The 25,919-nt window shown below is 32.5% G+C and overlaps 3 protein-coding genes across 4 annotated transcripts in view; all 3 read right to left on the minus strand.

The window, feature by feature from the left end:
• LOC125832533 (PLASMODESMATA CALLOSE-BINDING PROTEIN 3-like) overlaps positions 1–25,919 on the minus strand; it is a 96,730-nt gene that overhangs the window by 14,352 nt on the left and 56,459 nt on the right. Inside the window, exons 2-4 of the mRNA XM_049511703.1 lie at positions 1,890–1,998; positions 1,039–1,275; positions 639–672 (exon numbers count right to left, since the gene is read on the minus strand). Of these exons, the coding sequence (XP_049367660.1) occupies positions 639–672; positions 1,039–1,275; positions 1,890–1,941 (323 nt within the window). The 5' untranslated portion in view covers positions 1,942–1,998. The remainder of the gene's footprint in view (positions 1–638; positions 673–1,038; positions 1,276–1,889; positions 1,999–25,919) is intronic.
• Positions 9,415–13,360, minus strand: LOC125832527 (flavonoid 3'-monooxygenase). Its single transcript, XM_049511697.1, has 3 exons — positions 12,885–13,360; positions 11,561–12,013; positions 9,415–10,239 (listed from the first exon to the last, which is right to left on the minus strand). The coding sequence occupies exons 1-3, from the start codon at positions 13,332–13,334 to the stop codon at positions 9,598–9,600; spliced, it is 1,545 nt and encodes a 514-aa protein (XP_049367654.1). The 5' UTR covers positions 13,335–13,360; the 3' UTR covers positions 9,415–9,597.
• On the minus strand, positions 20,543–24,706 carry LOC125832523 (chaperone protein ClpB1). Of its 2 annotated transcripts, XM_049511691.1 has the most exons (7): positions 24,553–24,706; positions 22,798–23,976; positions 22,524–22,705; positions 21,814–22,436; positions 21,445–21,724; positions 21,157–21,354; positions 20,556–21,062 (listed from the first exon to the last, which is right to left on the minus strand). In XM_049511691.1, exons 2-7 carry the CDS (start codon positions 23,948–23,950, stop codon positions 20,760–20,762), a joined length of 2,739 nt encoding a protein of 912 aa, XP_049367648.1. In that variant the 5' UTR covers positions 23,951–23,976; positions 24,553–24,706; the 3' UTR covers positions 20,556–20,759. The 2 variants fall into 2 exon arrangements, with proteins under 2 accessions (XP_049367649.1, XP_049367648.1); XM_049511692.1 differs by lacking the exon at positions 24,553–24,706 and having other exon boundaries at positions 20,543–21,062; positions 22,798–23,984.

Below are 25,919 nucleotides of genomic sequence, written 5' to 3' on the forward strand. Positions count from 1 at the left end.
AGCTAATAGCGTAGCTGTTTTAAGATCTGTAAAATTTCAACATTCAAAAGAGTTTTACATGGAGAGAGTTTCCGCTAGGATATTTTAACATGTTGTAGCACATTATATAGCGGGCAAAACTACCTTAGTCTACGGGGAGTCCATTAACACCCTTTTCAGAAAATATTATACTATGTAGATATGTTAATATTCTTTTTTTAATGTATTTACTATTTATTGAATTTTCTTGAGTTCTTCATGTATATGAACTTTTTTCTATTTTGAATTCCATCGGTAAAAAAATCCTTGTTCCACCACTACATACCATATGCCTTATTTTTAAGATAATAATTACCCTTTATGTGGACAATACATAAAAGTGGCATATAAGAAAATTTAAGTAATTCAATTGATTTGGCTACATAAAGTTTCACCTTATTAGTGAATGTTCGATTACCTAACTCATAATTCTCTCTACCATTTCACATGTCCAACCCCTATCCCTACCCCCATTTTAAAGGAGGAAAATGTGTATAAAGAATAACAGGCAACCAGTAACAAAATTAGACAAAACAGAAGGACTGGCCAAAGTTACAGAGGACTTGTAAAATGAAAATGGTAACTGTTCATTTTATTTTATTTTTTAAAAAAAGCCTTACCTTGCAGTAGCAGGATAAACACAGCCAGCTGTGCCTGTATAGAGTAAGATCCAAAAAGAAGATGAGAAACATTTATCACCAAAAATCATACTCCATCAGATTCATTTTATGTGACATCTTTTTTTTTTTAGTCTATTAGAAAAAAAAAAAAAAATACCACAGAAACAATAATTTTAAAGATACTACACAAATATCAAAAAATTATTTTAGATCACTAGTTTTAATTTTTTTTTTTCTTAATTTTCATGTCAGGTTAAAATTATGTCACATAAAATGGGACGAAGAGACTATTACTCCGTACTACTCCTGTGTACTGGAGGTCCTACAGAGTGTATGAAACAATGTAACTTCACTGATGATTACTATTTTTTTCGTAAAGAAGAATTTGCTTGTTGCTTACTGGGGTCAGTTGCAGTAACAGTGGCGGTGCCAGAAAAATCACATGATCCGGCAGCTTGGCCCTTCCTCTGGAAATAGCTGTTGACAGCAAAATTGCAGTGAGCTCTTACGGTATTCGGGTTAAAGCAAGGTCCGTTTGTATGGACCGGGGTGCAATCCGCCCCGGCTCCACAAGCATAGTCCAGTGTTTTTTGCAAAGCTGCATCACTCAATCCTTTGCAAGCGCACCATGCAGCATCTACCATTCCAAAGAGAAATACGAACAAAGAGTAACTGTAGTGAGCATCGATGAAATTAGACCTCATTTATTCTAGTTTAATTTATGCACGAGCGAGGGAAATTGTGTTTGACCATGAATATAAACTGAAATTGTTTTTAAATTCTTATTAGTGATTTAGAAAGTGTTTTGTTCAAATTTCAGAATTCAACTTCAAATTAAATTCTATGGCCAAACATGATTTCCAGAATTCAACTCCAAAAAAAAATAAGGTCATATTTTTTTTAAATGACAAGGTAAGAAAAATGAAGTTGCAGCTCAAAAACGGAAACAATTTTGCAAATGTAGAAAGAATAACAAGGTGGATATGACAATAACAGTCTAGAGACGGATCTAGGATTCAAATTGTATGAATTTTCACCACAATTTCAAGTGAATATATAAAATATTAATTGCGTTCACAGTCTAATATAAATAAATATTCAGGGAATTTCTTAACAGGTCTGAGCAAAAGCTATTCGGTTCACGTGAACTCATAACTTTGATATTATGGATCCGCCCCTGATTATAACACCAGATGCAGTTTTCAGCAGGAGAAGCACAAATTAACTTAATAGGCTGAAAAAAATACTTACTTGAGTGGCCGGCCATGGCCAAAATGAGGAGTGCAAACACAAAAGCAGACATGATAAGATGAGGATAACAGAGGCTGGGGATGAAGAATGGTGCAGAGGGAGAGAAGATAAAAACACAGAAATGTCCGTATGTTGTGTGAGTGTGAAAGAGTAAGTACTGAGGAGTGCTCTCTGTGTTGGGTAAAGTGACAGGATTTTCACACACAAAAATACAACAAAGATGATACAGTGATAATAATGACTAATAAGGTTTTAGATGGTGTGGCCCCCTCTTGGTGGCATTACCTTTTTTTAAAAAAAAAAAGTTGGGGTCTAGTGCATTAGCCCACCCCCACTCCCACGCAAACCACCTCTTTTTCAATGTAAGGTTGTAGCAACTTGTAAGAAAGAATGATATTTGTAACTATACATTGTTTTAGATGTATGTAAAATGAACATAATTGGTTTGATTTAAGGAGTTTGTTGAGAGTAGTTGAATCGTTAAAAATGATAAATAAAAAGTAAATTGTGGAAGTAATTGGCACATCCAAAATTTCTATCAATGGAAAACAATGAATGGTTTACAAATATCATTCCTTCTTACAAGTCGCTGCAACCTTAGAAAAAATAGACAAATGCCTCCCTAACCTACTATTGAATTCTCAACTACACATTTATACTTTGCGGGGGTCCTATTACCCTCCTGAATTTTTCAAAAATAAAATATATACCACCCTAAAACTAAACAACCACATTCTCAACATCTAGTGATGCCCACTCGCTACCAGCTGTTATTTTTATTATTTATATTTATTTTTTCCTTTTTATCCACCTTTTCATTAATTACAAAAATATCTTTACTCTTTTATTCCTCCTCCTTCTTCTTTTCTCTTTTGCTTTTCATTTACTTCTTCCAAATTAGTCATCCATGAAAAAAATTGAAGCTATGTTTATTATCATTTTTTCATCATTTTAAATCATCCTCCAGGCACCTTGATGAGCTTGATTACTCATCTCTTTTCTTTTTTTGAATTTTTTTATTATGCTGTTTCTTTATCTTTATGACACCAAATTTGTAATATTTTATTTACGGGTTGTCGATGGTTAAATTCTTGGGTCTTCACCAAACAACAATAGAGATTGAAGATAAGATCTGATGGTTGATGTATTTTACTGACCTAAAATTGGTGAAAAGGTAGATTAATGGTGTTGATATTTTGAACTAATTTGAGATTGATAAAAATGAAAAAAGATGGATGACCCAGATCATACACCCAAAACTCATGTTTAGTTTGCTTTATGAAATTCATGATCGAAAAAATTTAATTTATAGTCATAATTGTTTTATTTCACTGAATTTCTTCAATAATTAAAAAAATTCAATAAAAGAATGATTTTTTTATGATGGAAGGTGTTTAATAATTCTATTTTTTTTAAGGTTTTGTTTCTACTATCTTTCTTCTTATGCTTTTTTTTTTGTCTTTATTTTGTGATTTTTTTTTTTTGGAATAATGAGATTAAGGACGATTTGATTTTTCCGACAGTATGAGTAATAATTCTAATAATTATTTGATGATTTGCCGTGTTAGTTGTAGAAAATAGTGAAATAAATTGTAAAAAAATATATTAGAAGATGGATAAAAAGATGTGGTTAGTGTAGTGATGGTGGTTCAAGGTGGAGGAAATGGTGGTGGGGTGCATGTTGAGTAATGAGAAATAGAGGGGAAAAAAGAAAAAGAAAAAGAAACAAAAAACTTAAAGAGAAGAGTAAAAAATATATAATTAACAAAAAGTCAAATTAAAAATTTTATTTTTCAATTCTTCTGACTTTCACATGCCTCCAAGAGAGTGATGACACTCTCTGTGCCATGTCAGCATCTAAGGGTGTAATTATTCCGTTTTAAAATAGTCTAGGGGGGTGATAGGACTCTCGTGAGACATAAGTGTGTAGTTAGGAATTCGATAATAGGTTGAGGGGGCATTTGACTATTTTCTCGCAACCTTACATTGAAAAAGAGGTGGTTTGGGAGTGGGCTAATGCACTAGACCCGAGTTTTTGGCTAAAAATATTCTTAAATTATGCCCCTAACTTAAATCACATCCTTAAATTATCATTCTTAACAAAAAACATCCTCCGCGTATTTAAAACATAACATCTTCTATTCATTTGTTAAAATTTGTCAAAAAATTAGCGAATTCCATACAAAAGCATGTGCAAAATTTCTATAATTTTATTACCGATTGGAAAAATCTTCCAAAAATAGAAAACATTTTTTTGAAACCCTTGTTTGTTGTTAAAAAAATCAATGTTAGGACGGTGTGAGACTATGAGGAGACATGATCTGCCCTTCCCTTTTATCAACTGAATGGAGAGTTGCAGCTTAATTTCACGCCATCTTCACCTTGCAAAGTCAAAATATCATTAAATCAATAATTTATTGGGGGAAATTGATAGCTAAGGTGATCAGCAAGTTTCAGCCGATTTTGATCTCCAATACTCAGGTTTCGTTTTCAATTATTAGAATAAAAGTCTCCGATTGACACCACTTTATACAGATTCAGTAAAAAGAAAACATTTCAACTGATAATTCTTTGATATCAAATCAAATAAAAAGTAAATAAAAACAAAATTGCTAATTAAAAGGAAGACAAAGCAAAACGTTATTGCTAAAAAAAATCACAATGATGTTTTAGACGTATGTAGAATGAACAGAATTGGTTTGATTTAGGGAGTTTTGTTGAGAGTAGTGTGAATCGATCATGTTTTTGTGAAGAATTTGTTAGTTTTTGACAAATTTTAACAAAGGGATTAAAGTTGACAAATTTTAAAGGGAAAAAGGACAAATATACCCCCGAAACTATCGTAAATGGTATCTAAATACCCTTCGTTATACTTCTAGGACATTGATGCCCCTACCATTCAAATTTTGGTTTGTATATACTCTTTGAACTAACGGAGAAACACGTGTCACAATCTTAACGGTCTATCCAAAATATATTTATTTATTATCCCTGATTAAAAAGCCCACCCATAAACACACCCGGATATGTATAACCCAAAAAAAAACCCAAACAGACCTACACCCAAATAAACCCATTTTCCCTTTCTTCATTGTTCCACCATCCAAACACCCCGCGAAATAGATTGACACCGAAACTCCACCACACCACTGCAACTTCATCTTCACCGGCAAAACCCCAAAAACCAAAAAGACCCACACACATATTATAACCCAAAACCTTTTCAGTATACATGTTAATCTCTTGTGTGATCAATAAACCTGATGAAGGTAACACAAAAGTGAGTCAATAACAATATGTTTGATTTCGAGAAGGATAGGGGGAAATATGAGAGAAAGGACAAAGGGATTTATCGGTTTATTTTGAACTCGTGAGGTATTAGTGAAAGGTTTTAATTGAGAAATCATCACTAACTACCAAAATTGACAATACCCAGATGTTTATAATTTCAATAAGGCAAAAAAAGGTTATAATTTTTGCGATTGTAAATCCATTCGAAGATTTCTGATTCTATTCGCCGGTACTATTGGCGCAACGATAAAGGAGAGACAGGTTCATGATGGTCAAGTGTCATGGTGGTCGAAGGGTCACTTCATCGTTGATTTCGCCCAAAGCGAGGGAGGTTGATTTTAGTAGCAATTAGAGGTGATTTTGTTGTGGAACTTCATCAGAGAAGTTGAGTCACGGCGGTGTGGTGGAGTTCTGGCGTGGGTTCGATGGAGTGTTAATTGGTTGCTGATGGTTGGTGGAACAATGAAGAAATTGGAGTTTATTTAGGATTTTTTTTTGTGGGGGTGGGTTTGGGTTATAGATATCCGGGTGGGTTTTTTAATTAGGGATAAAAAATAAATAAATTTTGGATAGACCGTTAAGATTTTGACACGTATCTCTCTGTTAGTTCAAAGGGTATATACAATCCAAAATTTGGACTGTAGGGTCATCAGTGTCCTAAAAGTATAACGAAGGGTATCTAGATACCATTTACGATTGTTCGGGGGTATATTTGTCCTTTTTCCCAATTTTAAATAATTGAGGGATGTTTTCTATTAAGAAAAAGAATTTAAGGATGTAGTTTAAGTTGGAGATATAGTTTAAGGATGTTTTCAGCCAAAAACTCCATTTTTAATGTACCGAAAGAAAAAAGAATCATATTTTACTCTCAATTTAAATTATTTATTCTCCAAATCATATTACGAGATAAAAGTAAATATCACTTAATATAAGTATTGTGGTAAATACTTATATTAATTATTAAAATGAAAAATTACAAAAATCTCACCTTTTAGTTTACTTATTACCATTATCTCCTATTAGTTTTACAAATCTCCGAAATCCCTCATTTTCGCGTGTATCTCGCGCATCATATTAGGGTATCTTGTATAAAATGTACATCAGATTAGTGTATCAAGTATAAAATGTAATGTAAGCTTAACGATTAATGTATCTCATGCATCCGATTAATGTATCAGCGCTTATATTATTGTATCCGTTTGAGGGATTTCTGTAATTATAAACTTTTAAGGGATAGATTGTAATTTTGCCTTAAAAGTATGTGATTTCTATAATTTTCCCTTATTAAAATTGAATGAAAAGGGTGTGTATATAGACCCGTCAATATGGGTTAGGTCCGTTGGACCGGCCTGGCCTAACCCGTGATTTGATAGGGCCTAACTACGATTTTTACAGCCCATTTAAGAAAAGGGATTTTTAGCCCGGCCTGAATAAGTCTGCCAATTTGTGGGACTTGAGAAATATGGATAGGGCCAGCCCGTGGGCCAAATAAAATTTAATTAAAAAATTAAAATTAAAATATAGTATTAAAAATAACAAGAGTCTAAACTCAATTTTTTTTTTAAAGTTTGAAAGATTACAATTTAAATACAAATTATGTTTATAAAATATGTACTACATTAAATAAAATTTCCCTAAAATTTCTAGGGAATCACTACATAGGTCGTAGCCTATGGAATATTGTCATAGTTTTTGTGTTTTATTATGACCATTGGAAAACAATTAGGTTAATATTTCTATTTAGCTATTTATGTTTTTACTTGAAATCAAACTTAATACATATTATAAAGATGATTTTATTTGTGGATTTGGTTAACAAGTAGTAACACTAACATCATGTAATATTGTCTTGTCGATATTTATGATAATATTTTAAAATTATAATTTAATTTTTAAAATTAAAACAATATACTTTTTAAAAAAGGGTTGGTCCGGCAAAGCCCGTATCCCACGTACTTGTGGGCTGGACGACCATTTTCTGGCCCACACAAAAAATGGGCTAGCCCGTCAAATTTCAAAGCTTGTATGGGGTGAGTCAGCCCATATTTATAGCTCTAGTATTTAAGCTTTTCAATCTTGATTTATACATATTTTTTGGGTAAACTACATAAATCACACTACTTTACATCCTAATTACTAGGAATCCCGTTAGTTTTCAATATTACTATCTATACCATTTTTCGTTCATAAGATACATGGATAATAAACCTTAAGATACATGACTCTATTAGAATTTAAAGATACATATTTTAAAGGATAGGATACATATTTGAATTAATTGTTTTAGTTTAATTCCTTAATTAAAGGAGTAAGTTATGGGAGATATAACAACCATAATGTAATTATGGCTCCATCTCATCATCAACGACTGATATCATCAAATTATTTTCTGAACTTATCTTCTTCATCAAATTATCGTCCTTTTGAATCACCAAATTTTCTAAATTTCTTTTGTTCATGGCGAATATCACAATATTATTGAGTCATTTCAGTTCATGGGTATCTGACATCGAATATGAAAATTATAGAAGATACATGTATCTGTCGACTTTTAAAATCGAGATACATATTTCATTTGTTTAAATTAATTAGTTGTAACTCATTTCCTTAATTAGAGGATTAATTGAGATACATGTATCATTACTCGCGAGATACATGTATCATTACTCGCGAGATACATGTATCCATCGATTTTAAAAGTCGAGATACATGATTTATAACTTTGAATTAAAGAGGTATAACTTATTTCCTTAATTAAAGGATTAATGGATGAATGATTAATAATCAAAACTAATTTACATGATCCTTGATTATCAACTTTAACAAGTTTTCCTAAAATAATGAAATCATAAATCATAGTAATTTTGTAATTGTAAACTTCATCTCCTTCATTAATTCCTTCTTTTGTATCTTAAATTTTCGAATATTTCGGCATTGAGATACATGTATCATTTTTCGTGAGATACACGTATCCATCGATTTTAAAAGTCGAGATACACGATTCATTATTTTGAATTAAAAGGGTGTAGTTTATTTCATTAATTGAAGAATAATTAACAAACCAAACAGATTTACAAGATACTTGTGTATCAACTCTAACAAGTGTTCCTAAAATAACGTAATCATAAGTCATAGTAATTCTGTAATTGTAAACTTCATCTTCTTCATCAATTCCTTCCTTGTATCTTAAATTTCCGGCTTGAATGTTGGCGGATGAAGACCCTACAATGACAAAAACCTAATTTGTAAAAGTTTATACAATCAATTTTTACACCAATATGAACTCTATCTCAGATGCATGAACGGAACGTAAACCAAGATACATGAGAATAATGAAAAATAATAATAATTTACCTCATTGATACAACAATTGTATTGAAAAAACCTTGAACTTCTTCTGGATAATATTAGTCATCTGAAAGAAGCAGGTTAATGACTAATTTATAGAAAAGATGTATGGACCATGACGATAATGAATATGAGTTTGTATATGATGTTGATTATCACGATTTGGTTAAGGAAGAGAGTGAGAGAGATGGGGTGGAGGTGAACATTAGGGTAATGAGAAAATAATTTGTGTCCATTAATTAAGGAGTTTAAATTTTAAGATAACTATCCAATACCATATTTAAGAAATTTGTGTATCTAATTCAATCTTTTAAAATATATGGTATAAATATTAAAAATGGTGTTATGTGTAATTTTTTCTAAACTAGAGGTAAAATAAATATATATGGTAGTAAGGTATGTCTAGTTAGGTAGTTTTTCCTTAAATAGATTCTTTTTAGGAAAATATACATAAGTGAATGTCTTTTATTTAATAATTACCACTTTTAAGTATACTTTTAATTTATTACCATTTTTGTCAACTTTTAGCAATACTTACTTAAACAATCTTGTTCCTTTAAACTTAGCAAAAAGTGTTGTCATTCACAACTTTTAGCAATACTACCATTCAACCAAATTGTTATATATAGTTAAAAGAATAATGTTGACAAATGTCGTAAATATTTTTTAAAAAGTGTACACGCAAGTGATTTTCCCTTCTTTTTAGGACATAAAAATTGGACTAAAGGTACTGAATTCGGCCAAACTCTTTAACTCCTATTCTAGCTTGTTGTTGATGAAACCTTTTGTACGTACCAATAGCCCTTAATTCTCTTTTATCAAACATAAAGACAACACTCAATTTGCACGAGCAAACACAACGACAATTACTAAATTCACCATTGTGTTCAATGATAAAAAGAAAATTTTTATTGACAATAACAATAAAAAGAAACACACAACAACATATTCTAACTGATGAACGTTGATCTTTCAATACAAACTATTACTACTAAATTAGAAGCTTATACAAAATAGACTTAATTATACATTCAGCCACGGGCCACGTGTCATCTGTTTATTCGGCTGTTCACCCACCGTATACTTGGGCTTCTAACCGTGGGATCGGGTGGACCACTAATGGATCAGCCCGTTGTAAAGTCAGCCCAAATGCTTCCTCCATATTTAACTTCTCTGGCAATTGTCCAGTGGGCAAAGCCCAGTTAAATGAATGGATCAAAGTTGCAGTCATCAATTGGACCATGCGTATACCCAAACTCATTCCGGGGCATATTCTTCGACCAGCACCAAATGGAATTACTTCAAAGTCATTTCCTTTCACATCAACTTTGGGCTTTTCACCTCCGGGCAAGAATCTTTCGGGCCTAAACTCCAATGGATCAGCCCATTCATTTGGATCACGAGCAATGGCCCAAACGTTGACGAGAAGTGTTGATCCTTTTGGAATGAAGTAGCCATTGATCTCACAGCTCTCGGATGCAATTCTAGGGAGGGAGAGGGGTGTTGATGGATGAAGCCTAAAGGTTTCCTTGACTATGGCTTCCAAATAAGCCAATTGGGCCAGGTCAGATTCCACAACGAGCCGGTCCTTTCCAACTACTTTGTCGATCTCCTGTTGGGCCTGGGCCAATATTTTCGGGTTACGAATAAGCTCTGCAATGGCCCATTCCACTGTGCTAGAAGATGTGTCTGTCCCAGCTATAAACAAGTTCTGCAGTAATTCACCAAAATATGAACCGAGTGATATTTGACGTTGAAATTGTCTTTTCTACGTTAATTCACTTTTAAATAAAGTTGAAAGTTTTGTGAATGAAAAAAATTTGAAATACTCATACAGAAACTAACAACAACAACCTAGTGTAGTCCCGGATTCTAGAGTGTACACCGACATTACCTCTACACCGCTAAGATAGATAGCTTGTTTTCTTTTACAGGCTCTCGATTCAAGAAAAACAGTCAAAAGAAAGTAAAGGAAGTACAAGAAACAAAAGCTATTAACAGAATATAAACTACAACAAAAACAATTGATAATCGAGATATAAGGAATCAACCAATAAAACAGGGAAATCAAAGGACAAAATAATACAAGAGCAATACTACGATTACTAACATGAACAGATAGCAAGACAAATGTCCAATCGAGTACGGTCCAGATGGACTCAAATAAATCACGGGAACAAGTATTTATGGAGATCACCATCACAAGTACTAAATCACTCAAATATAAAAGCAGGCAGCAACTAAGGCATCGAGGCCCTGCTGGACTATTTAATTGCCTTAAAGTCATTCTAACATTATAGCTGTCTTCGTCAGTATTTCCAACAGAGACTTAGGATAGTTGTGGTTTCAGCACCATTCATCTCAACAACCCTTTATAACAACATTACAATTTTGATATGCCAGGGCTTAAATAAGAGGACGTGGCAGGTTAGTATTAGGAGGATGAAATCTTAGCGGGTTAAAACATGCTTAATGGGACAGGATAGAGCGGTTGAAATATTAGCGGGTTAAAACTTGCTCCGCGTAAAGTTAGTTGGGATAACCAATTTTTGGACCGTTTGTTAATTAATATGTAGCCAACATTTGAAATGTAACCGGATAACAATAACTTTTTAAGGCGAAACTAGTGTTTGTACAAAACTGCTAATGGCTACACAAAATAACTCCAACACTTGTATATATTCGAGTATAAGGTCAAAAATCATGAAATTTGAACTGATAAATCTTTAAACTTCAAGAATTTGTAAGTTTGTAATTTTAGAGTGAATTTGTACAAGAACAAGTGATCAAACTATATCCTGAAATTCGAACTCATACCATTAAAATTAACTTCTTAAACAACATTGTTTCAAGCCAAACATTATCATATAAATTAGGACATTAACATACTTCCATTTTTAGTCCGTCAAAGAAAAATGGCATAGTTTCATATTTATTACCTCTATTCCTTTTTACTTGTTAGATATACTAAAAATCCATATTTGTTTTTACTTGTCCAATTTGAAATAAAGAGATAATTGTAAGAGGCGTACCAAAAGTAAAGCTTTAATTTCTGTATCAGTAAGCTTTCCTCCATTATCGTCTTCTTCATTTTTCAGAGAGATCAACGTATTCAACAAATCCCCCTGTTCCTTCGATTCTCCAACTCGCTTTCCCTTGTGTTCTTCGAGGATCGTGGTTAAGAACGCGTCGAAACGCGCGTGGAGTTTCTTCATTTTTCCTGCTACACCTTGAATGTCCATCCAATCAAGCGCCGGAATAAAATCGCCGATGTTGAAAACGCCGGCGAGCACCATCATCTCCACCACCATTAACTTGAACTCCTCCGCTTGTGGATCGATACCGTTAGTACCGTCGGCGAATACCCGCTTCCCGAGCATCACACGCGCAAGTGCATTCGTGGTGCACACGTTCAACAGCTGCCCTAATTTGATTGGCTTTTGGCCAGCATTTGCTAAGGCGCGCGTAAGTGTTCTGACTTCTTCCTGCCGTTGTAATTAGGCCAAATAACAGAGAAGTTAACGTTTGTGATTAATTCTTCTAAGCGTCTAAAAAATGTTAAATTAAAAAAACAACTTAATTAAATTAGTGTGCGTGTGCCTATAAAGATCGTATAAATAAAAGTTGAATTAAGTAAATATCCGCACTCAATATTTTGATCAATCAATATACTTATCTTGCCTCAAGTATTAATAAAAAAGGAAAAAAAAGATGGACATTACTTAACTTACAAAATGACAATAGGGGTAGTACATCATAAGGTGTATAAAAGAGCTCACCGGATTCACGTGAACTCATGTTGTCGTTCCGAAATCATGTATAATAGTGTTCTGATTTCTTAAAAATAATTACATATACATGTGTGAATTTGCATTCAAAGTATTATACAATGGGATGATGATTGAGTGTACCTCTCTAAGTGAAAATATAAATTTAAATCTTATTTCTATCTATTTTGGACCTATAATTTAAAATGTTAAATGAGTTCAATTGATAAAAACTTTAAAGGTTAAATCAATCAAATTTATAAATTACATCTATTTTTTCGTAAAAATACATTCATTTTCTGAAAATTCTGAATAACCTCTATATCAACGTTAATATACTGTATAAATGCTACAGAATCTCGCACGTAATTCTCATATATAAGATATGAGAACTTCCATTCAGTCAATCATGACTTTCCTATCAAGAAAAAAATATAAAAATAAAACACCATTATATGAAATAATAATAAAGTATTTAAAATTTTTGTAGCAAGTTAAATTATGTCACTTCAATTTGACAATTGCATCAATACTTATATAAAACTTGGCAGATGAAGGGTCAAAATAAATATTTTTTTTTTGAAAAAACCTGTCGGACATGGCGGAAGTCATCTAAAGCTTTAGCCGAAAAAAGATGAACAGAACAAATTTTCCTTAGCATACGCCACCGAGGTCCGTAAGGTGCAAACACAAGGTCATGGTAATTATAAGCCATGTGTTTCGCCCCAGAGTTCGGTGGGCGGCTCGAGAAGTTAGCGTCATGATTTTTCAAAAATTGAGCCGCCACCGAAGCTGAGGCCGCAACCACCACGTCCACGAACCCCATGCGAAGGTGCATGAGTGGCCCGTAAGTTCGGGCCATTGATGCAGTGGACTGGTGCGGCTTCGGACCTAATTGGACTATGTTTCCGATTATTGGCCATGGTTTTGGACCGGGTGGTAGTGGCACTGGGTAACGTTTACGAAAAAATAAGCTAAGAATAAAATGTAGAATAAAAGAGGAAATAATAGTGTATAGAATTAAGGAAAAAATAGCCATTTGGTGGAGTGTAATGTTAGAAGGAAAAGTTGGACAATAATATTAGTAGCTAACACGGACTATAAATAGAGAGAAAATAAAGAGAGAGCGGGACCATATACTGGTAACTTAACTTAAGCCATAAAACTTATAAAATGACAACACATAATTTTATTAGCTCGATTGGTTGATTATCTGAATTTTTATTTTATTGGTCAAACTTTGATTCCCACTTTGTAATTTTCTTTCCACCCCCTTCCTATGCACGTACCCTCAATTCGGAAAGAACAAAAAACTTATCTAACGTTTATATTGATTTGATATTATTGAAGTATATGACTATTTAACCAGAATTGATAAAGATCTTAGGCTCAAATTGCACTATCACTCATTATTAAAAGAAATTTTCATATGGTAATATCATGAAAAAGAATCAAGAATGTACGGAACATGTTATATATATAAAAAAAAAACTTAATTGTTTAAACATACTAATCAACAATTCCACAAATATAAGCAAACGTCACGATACAAGTAATTTTTTATTCCCTCCGCCCCATTTTATGTGGCAATATTTGACCGGGCACGGAGTCTAAGAAATAAATGAAGACTTTGAAATGTTTATCAAATTGCCCTTTAAAAAGTAGACTCACATTTCTCTCTCCTCATAAATGTATTGGAGTATTATTTTAAGATTAAGTGGGACCAACAAGGATAAAAGAGGAATTGTACCTTTTAATACTTATCATATAAGGAAATGTGACATTCTTTTTGAGACTGACCAAAAAGGAAACGGTGCCACATAAAATGGGACGGAGGGAGTACTAATTTACTGTAATTTGTTTACTTCTTATTTTTCAGCACGGGTTGGTAGTTGCCAAATTGCAATGAGTGTAGTATTTAATTTCTGCCACATTATTGTAAATTAGGTTATATTATTCTTTTGGGAAACTGAAGTGATGAAATATTTGGTCATTGTAAAATTGGAAACTAGAATTTAATTATACTTTAACCATATCTTGTGACAAAATAGCGGCGGTATACCAAATCAATAAAATTTATTATAATCAATTAATTAAGTGAAATATTCATTAACTAATTAATCATAGTCAAGTAATAGAAGTATGTGTGCAACACATATTATACATTTATTGATTTAGTATAAACACATGATATTAATAAGTTTTTACCATGACATAGTTGTAATGATCCCTTAATTATTAGCTGAAATCTGAATAAATTTGTAATAATTAATAAGGAGAAAAAAATATTGACTGATACTAGTAAGAAAAGTTATCTTTTTTTTTTAAATCCCTCTTTTTCATCTTTTTTGTTCTCTCAGTGATTCAATTCCAGAACCTCAATCTACAGGTGGAGAGTGCTTACTATCTCAACTATTTTTTTTATCAGTTACGTGCGATTCACTTCTATTGTCCTAGGTAAAAACCTTAATATATATTTACCACTAGTAAATGTTTTAGATAATAGTGCGTATTGCCTATAATAAATTAGGCAAATTACAGAAATCACATACTTTAAAGGCAAAATTACAATTTATCCCTTAAAAGTTTATAATTACAGAAATCCCTCATTTTCGCGCATAAATTAGTGTATCAACGCTTATGTTATTGTATCTCGCGCATCAGATTAATGTATCAGCACTTATATTATTGTATCTCGCACATGTATCATCACTTATATAGCTCTGATACATTAATCTGATGCGCGAGATACAATAATATAAGCATTGATACATTAATTTGATGCGCGAGATACAATAATATAAGCGATGATACATTAATCTGATGCGCAAAAATGAGGGATTTTGGAAATTTATAAAACTTATAGGGGATAATGATAATAAATAAATTAACAATTGGAATTTCTATAATTTTTCTTAATAAATTTGTGTTAAAAGTCAAAATTAATAAATTATTCTCTAGTACGTACAAACACATATGGATATTAAATATATTATCTAATCGGTTGCTTTGCTTGGTGATTGATGAAACACGAAACAATGTCAACTACGGCAAATTACGTCTAACTAAGTATATATATTTTAGGAAAGAAATATCGATAGGTATTTTCAGCTCATGATATATATAGGGTTTTCTGCATTAAATATACGTTATTTTATTTTACAATAATCGAAAAATATAATATACTAAGTATCACATTAATGACCAAACAGCCACAACTGCTCAAATGTACTAAATTCCAGTGGATTGTCTTTTTTACTTCTTTTTTCCCCCAGTTTTTCAAACAAATGGTCATTTAAAAATAATTAAATAGTGGGAGAGGGAATAAAGAAGGAACAATCTGGATGTTATTGTCATTATTTAAGCTAAAAGCTTATTGGTGAATCACAATCATTATGGATTTCATTATTTATTCAATGGTCATTTGTTTTAAAATGTGAAAGGTGGAAAATTAAAAAAAAAAAAAAACCATCAAAGTTTACATTTTATGGTTTTTGTGACTATTTAATTAGTTACTAATGTAAGTAGTATAATGTTAAATTATAAAATAAAGTTATTTTATTTCGATGCAAAAATTTATAATTACGTTATTATCTAAGTTTAAAATTTATCCCATTTGACTAGCCTTTTTTTAAATAGAAAATTATAAAAATTATTTGAGGGTAGAAGAAGCCAAGAAGGGGAAATGAAGAAGGAATCACAATATGGAAAATTAATCTAATACCAACAAAATAAAGCTTAGATAGTTAATCAACTGAGCTATCACGATACGTCATTTTGAGAAGACTGAAAGAGGATCTACTGAGGGCAGAGTGGATGTGTTTAATTATTATTGTAGATTGAAAATATTAAAATAGTGCAATTTGTATGAACCACAAATTCTACCTACAATTGACTTTTGTGATATTTTGAAACAAACCCAGCAGACAGGCAAACTGGTGCAATAATATTGAGCTGTCTATAATGCCCAACTTGTCATCAATTTTCACGTCCTTCATTTTCCTTTTTGTGACAACGACTCAAACGTTTTGTAAAAACGAAAGGGAAAAAGACAAATATATTCCCGAATTTTCATAAATGATATCTAAATACCCTTAGTTATATTTTCTGGACACTGATGTCTTTATCGTTCAAATTTTGGGACGTATATAACCTTTCTACTAACGGCGGGACACATGTCGCAATTTAAAAGCGCCTACCCAAAATCCACTCGGATTTACTAAAAAATCCACCCGAATTTATCAAAACCCACCCACAAATTATAACCCAAAACCGTCTGCTCTCTTATCCACCCATTTTGATTCTAAATTCCATTATAAATAGACCCACTTGATTTTTTGTTAGCAAATACAATTTCATAAATTCATTTTGATCCTCAATTAATTATAAAAAGACCCAGATAAAAATTCTTTTAGCAAATTTCAGATGATTTTTTGTTATATTTAGCTTTTAAAAAATAATTTATGATGCTCCACTATAAACAATTTTTTTCTAACAGATGCTCCAGTTGAATACTACATCAAATTCTTTGACTTGAGGAGAAGAAATAATTCTTACCTTCACTATAAATTCTTTTAAATTGTTTTTTAAAAGATAAATATAATAGTCACATTTTTAATATTACTAGGAATTTCATTACATACTACGGCAAATTCTTTCTTCTCCTCTGCTCGATCAGGGCGTTGATGATGGCGGCGAAAGCGAAGATGCGGCTGAAACTCCAAGCTTGACTACCTTATGCGGTGCTTCAATGGTGGCAAGAGGGTGGACGAAAGTTACTCGGTAGTGGTGGAGATTGGGAGTGCGAATGGGGAGTTCTAGGGTTTTGGTGGGAAAGAAAATTGAAGCTTTTTAATTTGGATTTGGTGGAGAAGATGATAAGTGTTTAGAGAAGTTTTGGGTTATAATTTGGGTGGGCTTTTTAATTAATCCGGGCGGGTCTTTTATTTATGGGTTGAAATTTCATAAATTTGGATAGACGTTTTAGATTTCGACACGTGTCCCGCCATTAGTAAAAAGGTTATATATGTCCCAAAATTTGGACGGTAAGGACATCAGTGTCCAAAAAGTATAACGAAGGAAATTTAGATACCATTTACGAAAGTTCGGAGGTATATTTGTCCTTTTTCCCAAAATGAAATGCCAGTTATTCGTATGTTTGACGGAATATGAAATTTAAACAATTTTTTGAATATATAATTTGAAACTGCTATTTAATTCAGCAGTTGAACATGCAATTTGAAATTATGTTTTAATTTTGCAAAAAATATTCTTTTTTTTAAACTGAAAACAAAAAATTTATTCGACTATTGGGACATTGATCAACAGTGACGGAGTCAGAAATTTTAATACGGGAGTTCAAAATCTGAGAAGTAAACACACGAACTAGTGAAAGGAGGTTCAACATCTATTATACATATCTAAAAAATAATTTTAATTATGTATAAATAGTAATATTTTTCGTCGAAGAGGTTCGGATTATATGCCGCCTCCGCCCCTGTTGATCAGTGAAAAATAATAATCTGTACAGAAAGAATACATAAGGCTAAAAAAATGTTTAAATTAGGTGTAACTAAAAATATTATCAATATTCTGTATCTGTTGCATCTATTTAGTGATGCCCACATCTAAGCGCTGAAAAGAATCCTCCAGACGCCTTCTCCTTGAAACGATCTGCTTTTTCATGTCCAACCTCTTTTGCTATTTGCTAAATATTCATAATCAACATAAAGAGATTAATATAGTATCATATAAAATAATTATATTAAATAAGTAGTTAGTTATTACTACTAGTAGACTAATGAATCTTTATTAAATTGTATGTATTTGAAAATTTGTAAACACAAATATTTACTTATAAAAAAAAAGTAAAAATGGGAAAAGACTAAAAAAATGTCCTAAACCTATTAGAAAAGGTTCAAAATGTCCTCCTTCCACCTATTGATTTAAAAAGAGTAAATTTTAGGTTTAGCAAACATAAAATCATATTTGTATGTCATAACTATAGTTTGTATAATTGCGCTCCACATCAAACTTTATGTTTGCTATGGCTATTAATCTGTATATTTCGGTATACATATACATAAAAAATATGAATTTTGGTCTATTTGTATATTTTGGTATACAAATGGGTCTTGAATTTGTATATTTCGATATACAAATGGGATGGCAAAAAACATGAAATATTTGCTACGAATTACAAATAAAAGAAACTATGGCTATAACATTTAATTTAAATTAATAGTTTGTTATTTCATACAATTATCCCATTTAAAAATACCCTTAAGGTTTTTTTTTAGGCTCAAAAATATCCTTTAGTTAACAGAAATCTGAAGTGGAATTTAACTAAATAAGTGGCCCATATAACTTTTTTTTTATCAAATAAATAAACCTTACACTCAAACCCATTTTTGATAAATCTAACCCAATTTTCATATATTTAATTTTATACCTCCTGTTATTTGCTTGTTTCTGTCACATGGAGATTTAAACTTTTGTTTGCTCATCCTCTGACTAAATCACTTTTGAAAAGGATTAATGCTAGATTTTTTTTCTAAATTTAGGATTATTCAAATTTCATACATATGGGTTTATAAAGCATCATATGAAAATATTTTAATTGCTTGCTTTCTCTCTTGTTTAATTCGTATGTCTGATTTTTTAAATAACAAGACTTCACAAATACATTGGGTTTATAAAAAATCTGTTAGTTTTGAATGGGAAGTTGTTCTTCTTTGAGAAAGAAAGAAGAGGAAGAAAAACAGAAAAAACATTCAAATTGACAGTGAAACGGGTTTGGGTTGGGTGGGTTTATTTTATTTGATAAAAAAAAAACTAGCTGGACCAATGAAATTTTGTCACTTGTGTAGTTAAATTTCACATCAGATTTTTGTTAACTAAAGGGTATTTTTAAGTCTAAAAAAATGTTAAGGGTATTTTTAAATGGGAAAATTGTATGAAATAACAAATTATTAATTCAAATTAAATGTTATAGTCATAATTTCTTTTATTTATAATTTGCAGCAAACATTTCATGTTTTTTGCCATAGTCAGTGGCGGAGCCAGAAATTTCATGAAGGGTGCCCAAGTGTTAAAGTGAACCCGCTCTTTTTAAAAAGTGAAAAAAATTTGTTACTAGTAAGATTCGAACACACAAATACTTTAAGTTCGTGTGTCTTTACTCTTTCAAGGCGCCTGAAATCACTAGATTACATTATATTGTTGTCTCAAGGGTTGTCCAAAATATATTATTTAGCCACTTTATTTATTATTTTACTTGTATATACGATATAATTTTCCAACGAAGGGTGTCCAATTAGACACCCTGCCATAAGGGTGGCTACGCCACTAGCCATAGTGATACTTAAATACTTCCTCTGTCACTAATTACTTGTCCACTTTTGAATTAACACCCCTATTAAGAAAATAATTATTGACATAGTGAGTTTATCATTTTATTTCTATTAATTATGAAGTGGATGAATTAAAAACCTAAGATTTTCAAGAAATTCTACATTTTTCAAAGTAATTAGTTGAGGGTATAATAGATAAAAAAAATTGTCATTTCTTGATTTATCAAAATTGACAAGTAATTAGGGACAGATGGAGTAAAAGATAATTAACCAATCCTAGTTTTAAGGAATGTGTGTATCTAAATATATCTTTTAAAATATATGTTATAAAATATTAAAAGTGGTAATATATGTAATTGTTTGAAAGTAAAGGTAAGTTCAGTATATATAATAGACGAAATAGTCTAATGAACCCCTAATACTTGTTTGAGTTTGTATTGTAAATCCTTCTACATAATTCCTTACCAACTGAACTCTTAAACTTAATCAAAACAAGATTTTTAAACCCCTCCTACCATGTGTGTAATTCATTCGCCCATAAATAGATGACATGTCAGATCCATATCACATAAATCAATAACATATCATAATTATCTTCATTAACTATATTTTTAATTATTAATCAAAAATAATAAATAAAAGGAAAAATAATAAAATTTTAATTAATTCAATTAAAATAAAATTTGGGACTCCACACACCAAAATTTAAATGATATTCAATCAATAACTAACTAGTTTTTCCAAAATGCAAACAGTTGAAATAAAGCAATTCACAATTATAATCGGTCATTCGCACAAACCATTAATATTTGTTCCTATATTGAAACAAATCAGTAATTTTTTTCCCTGTGATATTTTTACCCTTTAGCAGTTGAGATAATTTTCCGAACACAGATAGAAAAAGATTATTTTTTCAGAAAATCAGAGAAATACAATTTTCTATTTAGACATTTTCAAGTTACATAAAGCAACAACACAACAAAATCAACAGAACTTGTGAACATGCATTCACTTCTTAAAGAAGTAAAATTGGACTAACCCCACACAGGGGATTTTAAACAAAAGTAACAAGTCATATATATTCAACTTTCATGGTGTTATTCAACCTCTCTTTAATCGGCTGCCATTTCATCATCTTCGTCATCTATTTCTTCAATCCTCATTTTCTTCACTGCTTGAGCAGCATCATTCCTTTGCCCATTAGGTAGCTGAATCAGTACATCAGATTTTTTCCCAGTAGCAGCATTCACAAGCCCTCCATTATTCTCCACTCTATAAGTTAGATCTTTCCCGCCACGTCCGGCATCTATGTACACGGTCGAATTCTCGTCAATTTCCTCCTTCACAAGCATCTTTGATAACTCTGTTACAACTTTCTTCTCCAACCACCTCCTAATAGGCCTTGCACCATACACCTGAACACCATTGATAACAAAAGTTAGTACAACTACTTCGTCACACCGATGAAATTTGGATCTTCGAGTTAAATTACTGGATATTAGGTCTTACCGGATCATAGCTTTGTGCAAGTATGACATCTAATGCGGCCTCAGTAACACCCAATGCAATACCCATCTCAGCTAAACGGCCTGCCACATCCTTCAGTTGGTGACGGCAGACTTGCCTCAACTGATCGTGTGATAAAGGATCGAACACTACAATCTCATCGAGCCTGTTCAGTAACTCAGGCTTAAATTGCTTCCTCACCTGTCACAAAAGAAGATGTGTGAGAACCTGTTGTTCTAATTAACAATGTAAACAGTCTTTTTGCAGCAAATATAGGACGTTCTAACATACCTCCTGCATGACCATTTCGTGGGCCTTCTCCATGGTACACTTGCCACTTAATCCTGACAAGAGATACTCCGCTCCCAAATTTGAGGTCATAATGATCACAGTGTTGGTGAAATCAACAGTACGACCTTGACCATCAGTTAATCTTCCATCATCCAACACTTGAAGCAAGGCATTAAACACAGTTGGATGAGCTTTTTCAACTTCGTCGAAAAGCACAACACTGTAAGGGCGCCTCCTTACAGCTTCAGTAAGTTGTCCTCCTTCCTCATGTCCAACATAACTGCAGACACAAACATATTCAGCATTCATAACTCTTACTTGTAAAAGCGTGATTAATTCTATTTTACTTTAATGGTTAAGGATCCTTACCCTGGAGGAGCACCAATCAATCGGGCAACAGAATGTTGTTCCATGTATTCGGACATGTCAATTCTGACCATCAATTTGTCATCATCAAAGAGCTGCTCAGCGAGAGCTTTAGCAAGCTCAGTCTTTCCAACACCAGTTGGCCCCAAGAAGAGGAATGAACCAGTTGGTTGTTGTGGCCTTCCTAATCCAGCTCTAGACCTCAACACAGCCTCAGCAACAGCTTTAACAGCTTGATCTTGCCCGACAACTCTTTGGTGCAATCTATCAGCAAGACCAATCAATTTCTCCTTCTCATTCTGGCCAAGCCTAGAGACAGGAATACCAGTCCAGCGACTAACTACTTCCGCAATCTGATCGGGTCCAACAGTCTCTGTTAACATTGTACTCTCATCTGTGCTACTCTCAAGATTAGCTATTGCAGCTTCCACTTCTTGGATGGCACCATATCTAAGATCTGCTGCTCTAGCAAGATCATATCTCCTTTCAGCTTCTTGTAAAGCGTACGTGAGTTCATCACGCTTTTGTTTAAGCCTGCGAAGCTCATCAATCCGTTCCTTCTCTTTCTTATACCTCATCATCAAAGGCTGGAGTTTGTCCCTCAAATCATCAAGCTCTTTCCTCACCTGAATAGTAATTAATGTTATTTGTACACATTCCCTACACAGGTTCTAGAATATTAGGTAAAAGCATTAATAGAATACAACACTTACTTCAACAAGTCGAGCTTTGCTAGCCTTATCTTTTTCCTTTTCAAGAGCATGGTGTTCAACTTCTAGCTGAATCCTCTTCCTTTCAAGATTATCAATTTCTTCTGGCTGACTATCAAGCTGAACCCTCACATTTGCGCAAGCCTCATCAACTAAGTCAATAGCCTTATCAGGCAAATGTCGACCTAAAGTAAAAATTTACAGATTAGTTATCTTTGTATCTAATATATCTAACAATAACTAGTGACATAATGGGTGAATCAACAAAAGTTCATACCTGTAATGTATCGAGCCGAAAGCTGGGCTGCAATAACAAGAGCCCTATCTTGAATTTTGACACCATGATGGCCTTCATACTTCTCCTTCAACCCTCGAAGGATACTTATAGTGTCGGGAACGCTAGGCTCAGCGACATATACCTGCTGGAAACGTCTTTCGAATGCAGCATCTTTCTCCACATACTTCCTGTACTCTTCCAGAGTTGTTGCACCAATGCACCTTAATTGGCCCCTAGCAAGCATTGGCTTGAACAAATTGGCAGCATCCATTGACCCTTCAGTCCTACCAGCACCTAAAACCAAGTGTATCTCATCGATGAAGAGAATTACTTTCCCTTCTGCATCTTCCACTTCCTTCAGAACAGCCTTCAACCTCTCTTCAAATTCACCTCTGTACTTTGCTCCAGCAATGAGTGCTCCCATATCCAATGCTATAAGCCTAACTTCAGCCAAATTACTTGGAACATCCCCTCGAACAATCCTTTGTGCTAGCCCTTCAACTACAGCTGTTTTACCAACACCAGGCTCACCAATAAGCACCGGATTGTTCTTTGTCCTCCTCGATAGAATCCGAATCACTCTTCGGATTTCTTCATCCCTACCAATCACAGGATCAAGTTTTCCTGCTTGTTCCACAAGATCACGACCATATGTCTTAAGTGCTTGGAATGTGGTATCCCCTGTAGCACTTTCCACTTTCTTTCCATCTTTTCCTCTAAGTTTCTCAACTTCTGATTTCACTCTTGCTGCACTAAGACCAGAGTCTTTCAAAAGATCAACAATTTGGGAATCTTCCAAAAGTCCTAAAATCAACAGATCAACCGCCAAATGGCTGTCACCGCGAGACTTCTGCAACGATTGTGCCCGTCGCAGCACCTTAATAAGTGAAGTACTTGCTGGAACTTGATCAGGTGCAGGTGACTGAGAAGGGATTTTCTTCTTAGCTTGATTGAACACCCTTTCAACACCATTAGCTGTCTCTTCACTACCAGCAGCATTGACAATTGCTTGCCAGAAAATACCACTGTGATCAGATAATAAAGCCAAAGCCATATGCAGAGGTGTCAACTGAGCATGCCCTGCTGACACAGCCAGTTCATGTGCCTCAGCAATAGCCTCATTTGTCTTGTGAGTAAATTTTTCAGGATTCATGATGAATTACTCTGTCTTTCAATAAACTGCAACAACAGAAACACCACAATGAGAAACCATAAAATAAATCCAGAAAGCAAAATACGAAAACCCAACTGAAAATAATCATAAGGAACCAACTTATTCACTTATATTAACTAAACCCAACAAAAATTTTAAAATTTTAACTCGGAAACGAAGAACAATGATCAATAACAAAACCGGCTAAATTCTCCAAACCAACTCAATCACCAAAAAAAATACATCAGTTCCATCAAAAACATAAAACCGATCAACAATGTATGAATTCTCATGAAATAACCAAATACGCACACAATAAAACAAGACCCAATCCAAAAAAGAAAGAAAAAAGAATCTCAGTGCACTTATCTCCCACTACGCACATATTTGAAGAAAAACCATTTCTAAAACAGATTATTTTCACAACTCAAACCCGTAAAATAACATTAACAACTTTACAAAGGTTATTTCCATTTCTCGAACCGGTAAAATAAAATTACAACAACTTTATTTTAAAAGAGATTATTTCTACAGCTCGAACCAGTAAATCCTTTCTTTAATAAAAAAATAAAACTGAAAATCGAAGGGACATGCAAGCGTACCTTTTAACAGATAACAAGAGAATTTCTTTTGATTTGTACTTCGGAGAGAATCAAATGTATGTTTTTGAGTTTCGAGTGTTTCTTTCTTCTTTAGTTTTTTTCGGTTGAGAAGTGAGAAAGGAGAGAGGTATTTATGTTAAGGAAAACAGAGAGTTCTGGAAGTTTAAACGATGAGCCTAGAACTTACCAGAATAAAAAACAAACGAAAAAAGGAAAAAGAAATGTCTGGAACTTACTAGAATTATTTTTTACTCCATAACTGCAACGTGGTAACGTATGATTTGTGTTTCTGGTGACTACTAGACTGATCCTGGAATATAGATTTTTAACACCCATATTTTGTATAATTCACTTTGGGTCCCACTCTTATCACGAAAGAAATTTTTATTTTATTTTTATAAAAAAAAAAGGATTATTTTGCAAAAAAAAATCCAAGCATGAAGATGACAGAAATAATTTCATTTGTAGATAATAAAAGAAACAATATCACACATCTGAATTGTCAATTTCTTCAGTTCCAATTTATGTAATGATATTTGATTAATGAGAAAATTTAAGGTATAAATTTTTTTTTTTGAAGTAATGAATTATTATCATATTTATAGAAATAGAATCTCTATTTATAGAAATGATATTCTTTAATGAACTATTCATGACACAATATTATATTAAAATATATATTTCAATCCTTAAAAGATTTTCTTTCTTTATATAAAGTATGATTAAACTTAAAATTGAATTTAATTCTTTTTCTTTATATAAAGTACGGTTAAACTTAAAAAATGAATTAAAATGGAAGAAGTTGGATTTTATGCATCTTACCAAATAGGTCTAAAGATCTGACCAGATATTTTTTTGATACTCTAATAAATTAGTTAATAACCAAATACTTGTTGTATAGCAACTAAAAAATTAGAAGATTTGACCCAACACGAAATTACTAAAAAACAATTAAAAAAATAAGATTCACTGACTCGCTTAAATAGGCTTAAATAAATTTGAAAAAGTTGACACAATGACACATGTATAAAGACATTTACATGGAAATAAGGATTATAATACATGGTGTTATTAATAAAATAAAATAAAAAAGACATGGTGTGATCATTTTTCAATTAAAGTAAATTATTTTAAAATTACATTGAACTTCTAACACGTGATTAGTGGATTAAGATAGTAAAACAGAGAAGACCTATATGATAATCTTATGAAAGTGAAGGGAAAAAACTTCCCATTATTGTATTCTTTTAATTTTAATTTAATACAAAGGTGTGTATACAATAATCCTTCTTTAGCATGGTTATTATATCATCAAACAAATGCGTATACCGAAAAAAATAAAGAAAGAGAATCTGACCGCAGGTTTT

The sequence above is a fragment of the Solanum verrucosum genome, unplaced genomic scaffold (genome assembly GCF_900185275.1).
Source record: "Solanum verrucosum unplaced genomic scaffold, falcon-dt-bn FXZP01000009.1, whole genome shotgun sequence".
Taxonomy (NCBI): Eukaryota; Viridiplantae; Streptophyta; class Magnoliopsida; order Solanales; family Solanaceae; genus Solanum; species Solanum verrucosum.

Excerpts from the sequence above, each read along its gene's own strand:
- LOC125832523 (XM_049511692.1), bottom strand. The coding sequence starts at position 23,950 with ATGAATCCTGAAAAATTTACTCACAAGACAAATGAGGCTATTGCTGAG. Across the intron at positions 22,437-22,523 it reads GCAAAGCTCGACTTGTTGAA|GTGAGGAAAGAGCTTGATGA; the intron begins GTAAGTGTTGTA and ends ATTACTATTCAG. Across the intron at positions 21,355-21,444 it reads ACGAAATGGTCATGCAGGAG|GTGAGGAAGCAATTTAAGCC; the intron begins GTATGTTAGAAC and ends CTTTTGTGACAG.
- LOC125832527 (XM_049511697.1), bottom strand. The coding sequence starts at position 13,334 with ATGGCTATTTTTTCCTTAATTCTATACACTATTATTTCCTCTTTTATT. Across the intron at positions 12,014-12,884 it reads ACTTCCGCCATGTCCGACAG|GAAGAAGTCAGAACACTTAC; the intron begins GTTTTTTCAAAA and ends TTACAACGGCAG. Across the intron at positions 10,240-11,560 it reads AAATTAAAGCTTTACTTTTG|AACTTGTTTATAGCTGGGAC; the intron begins GTACGCCTCTTA and ends GAATTACTGCAG.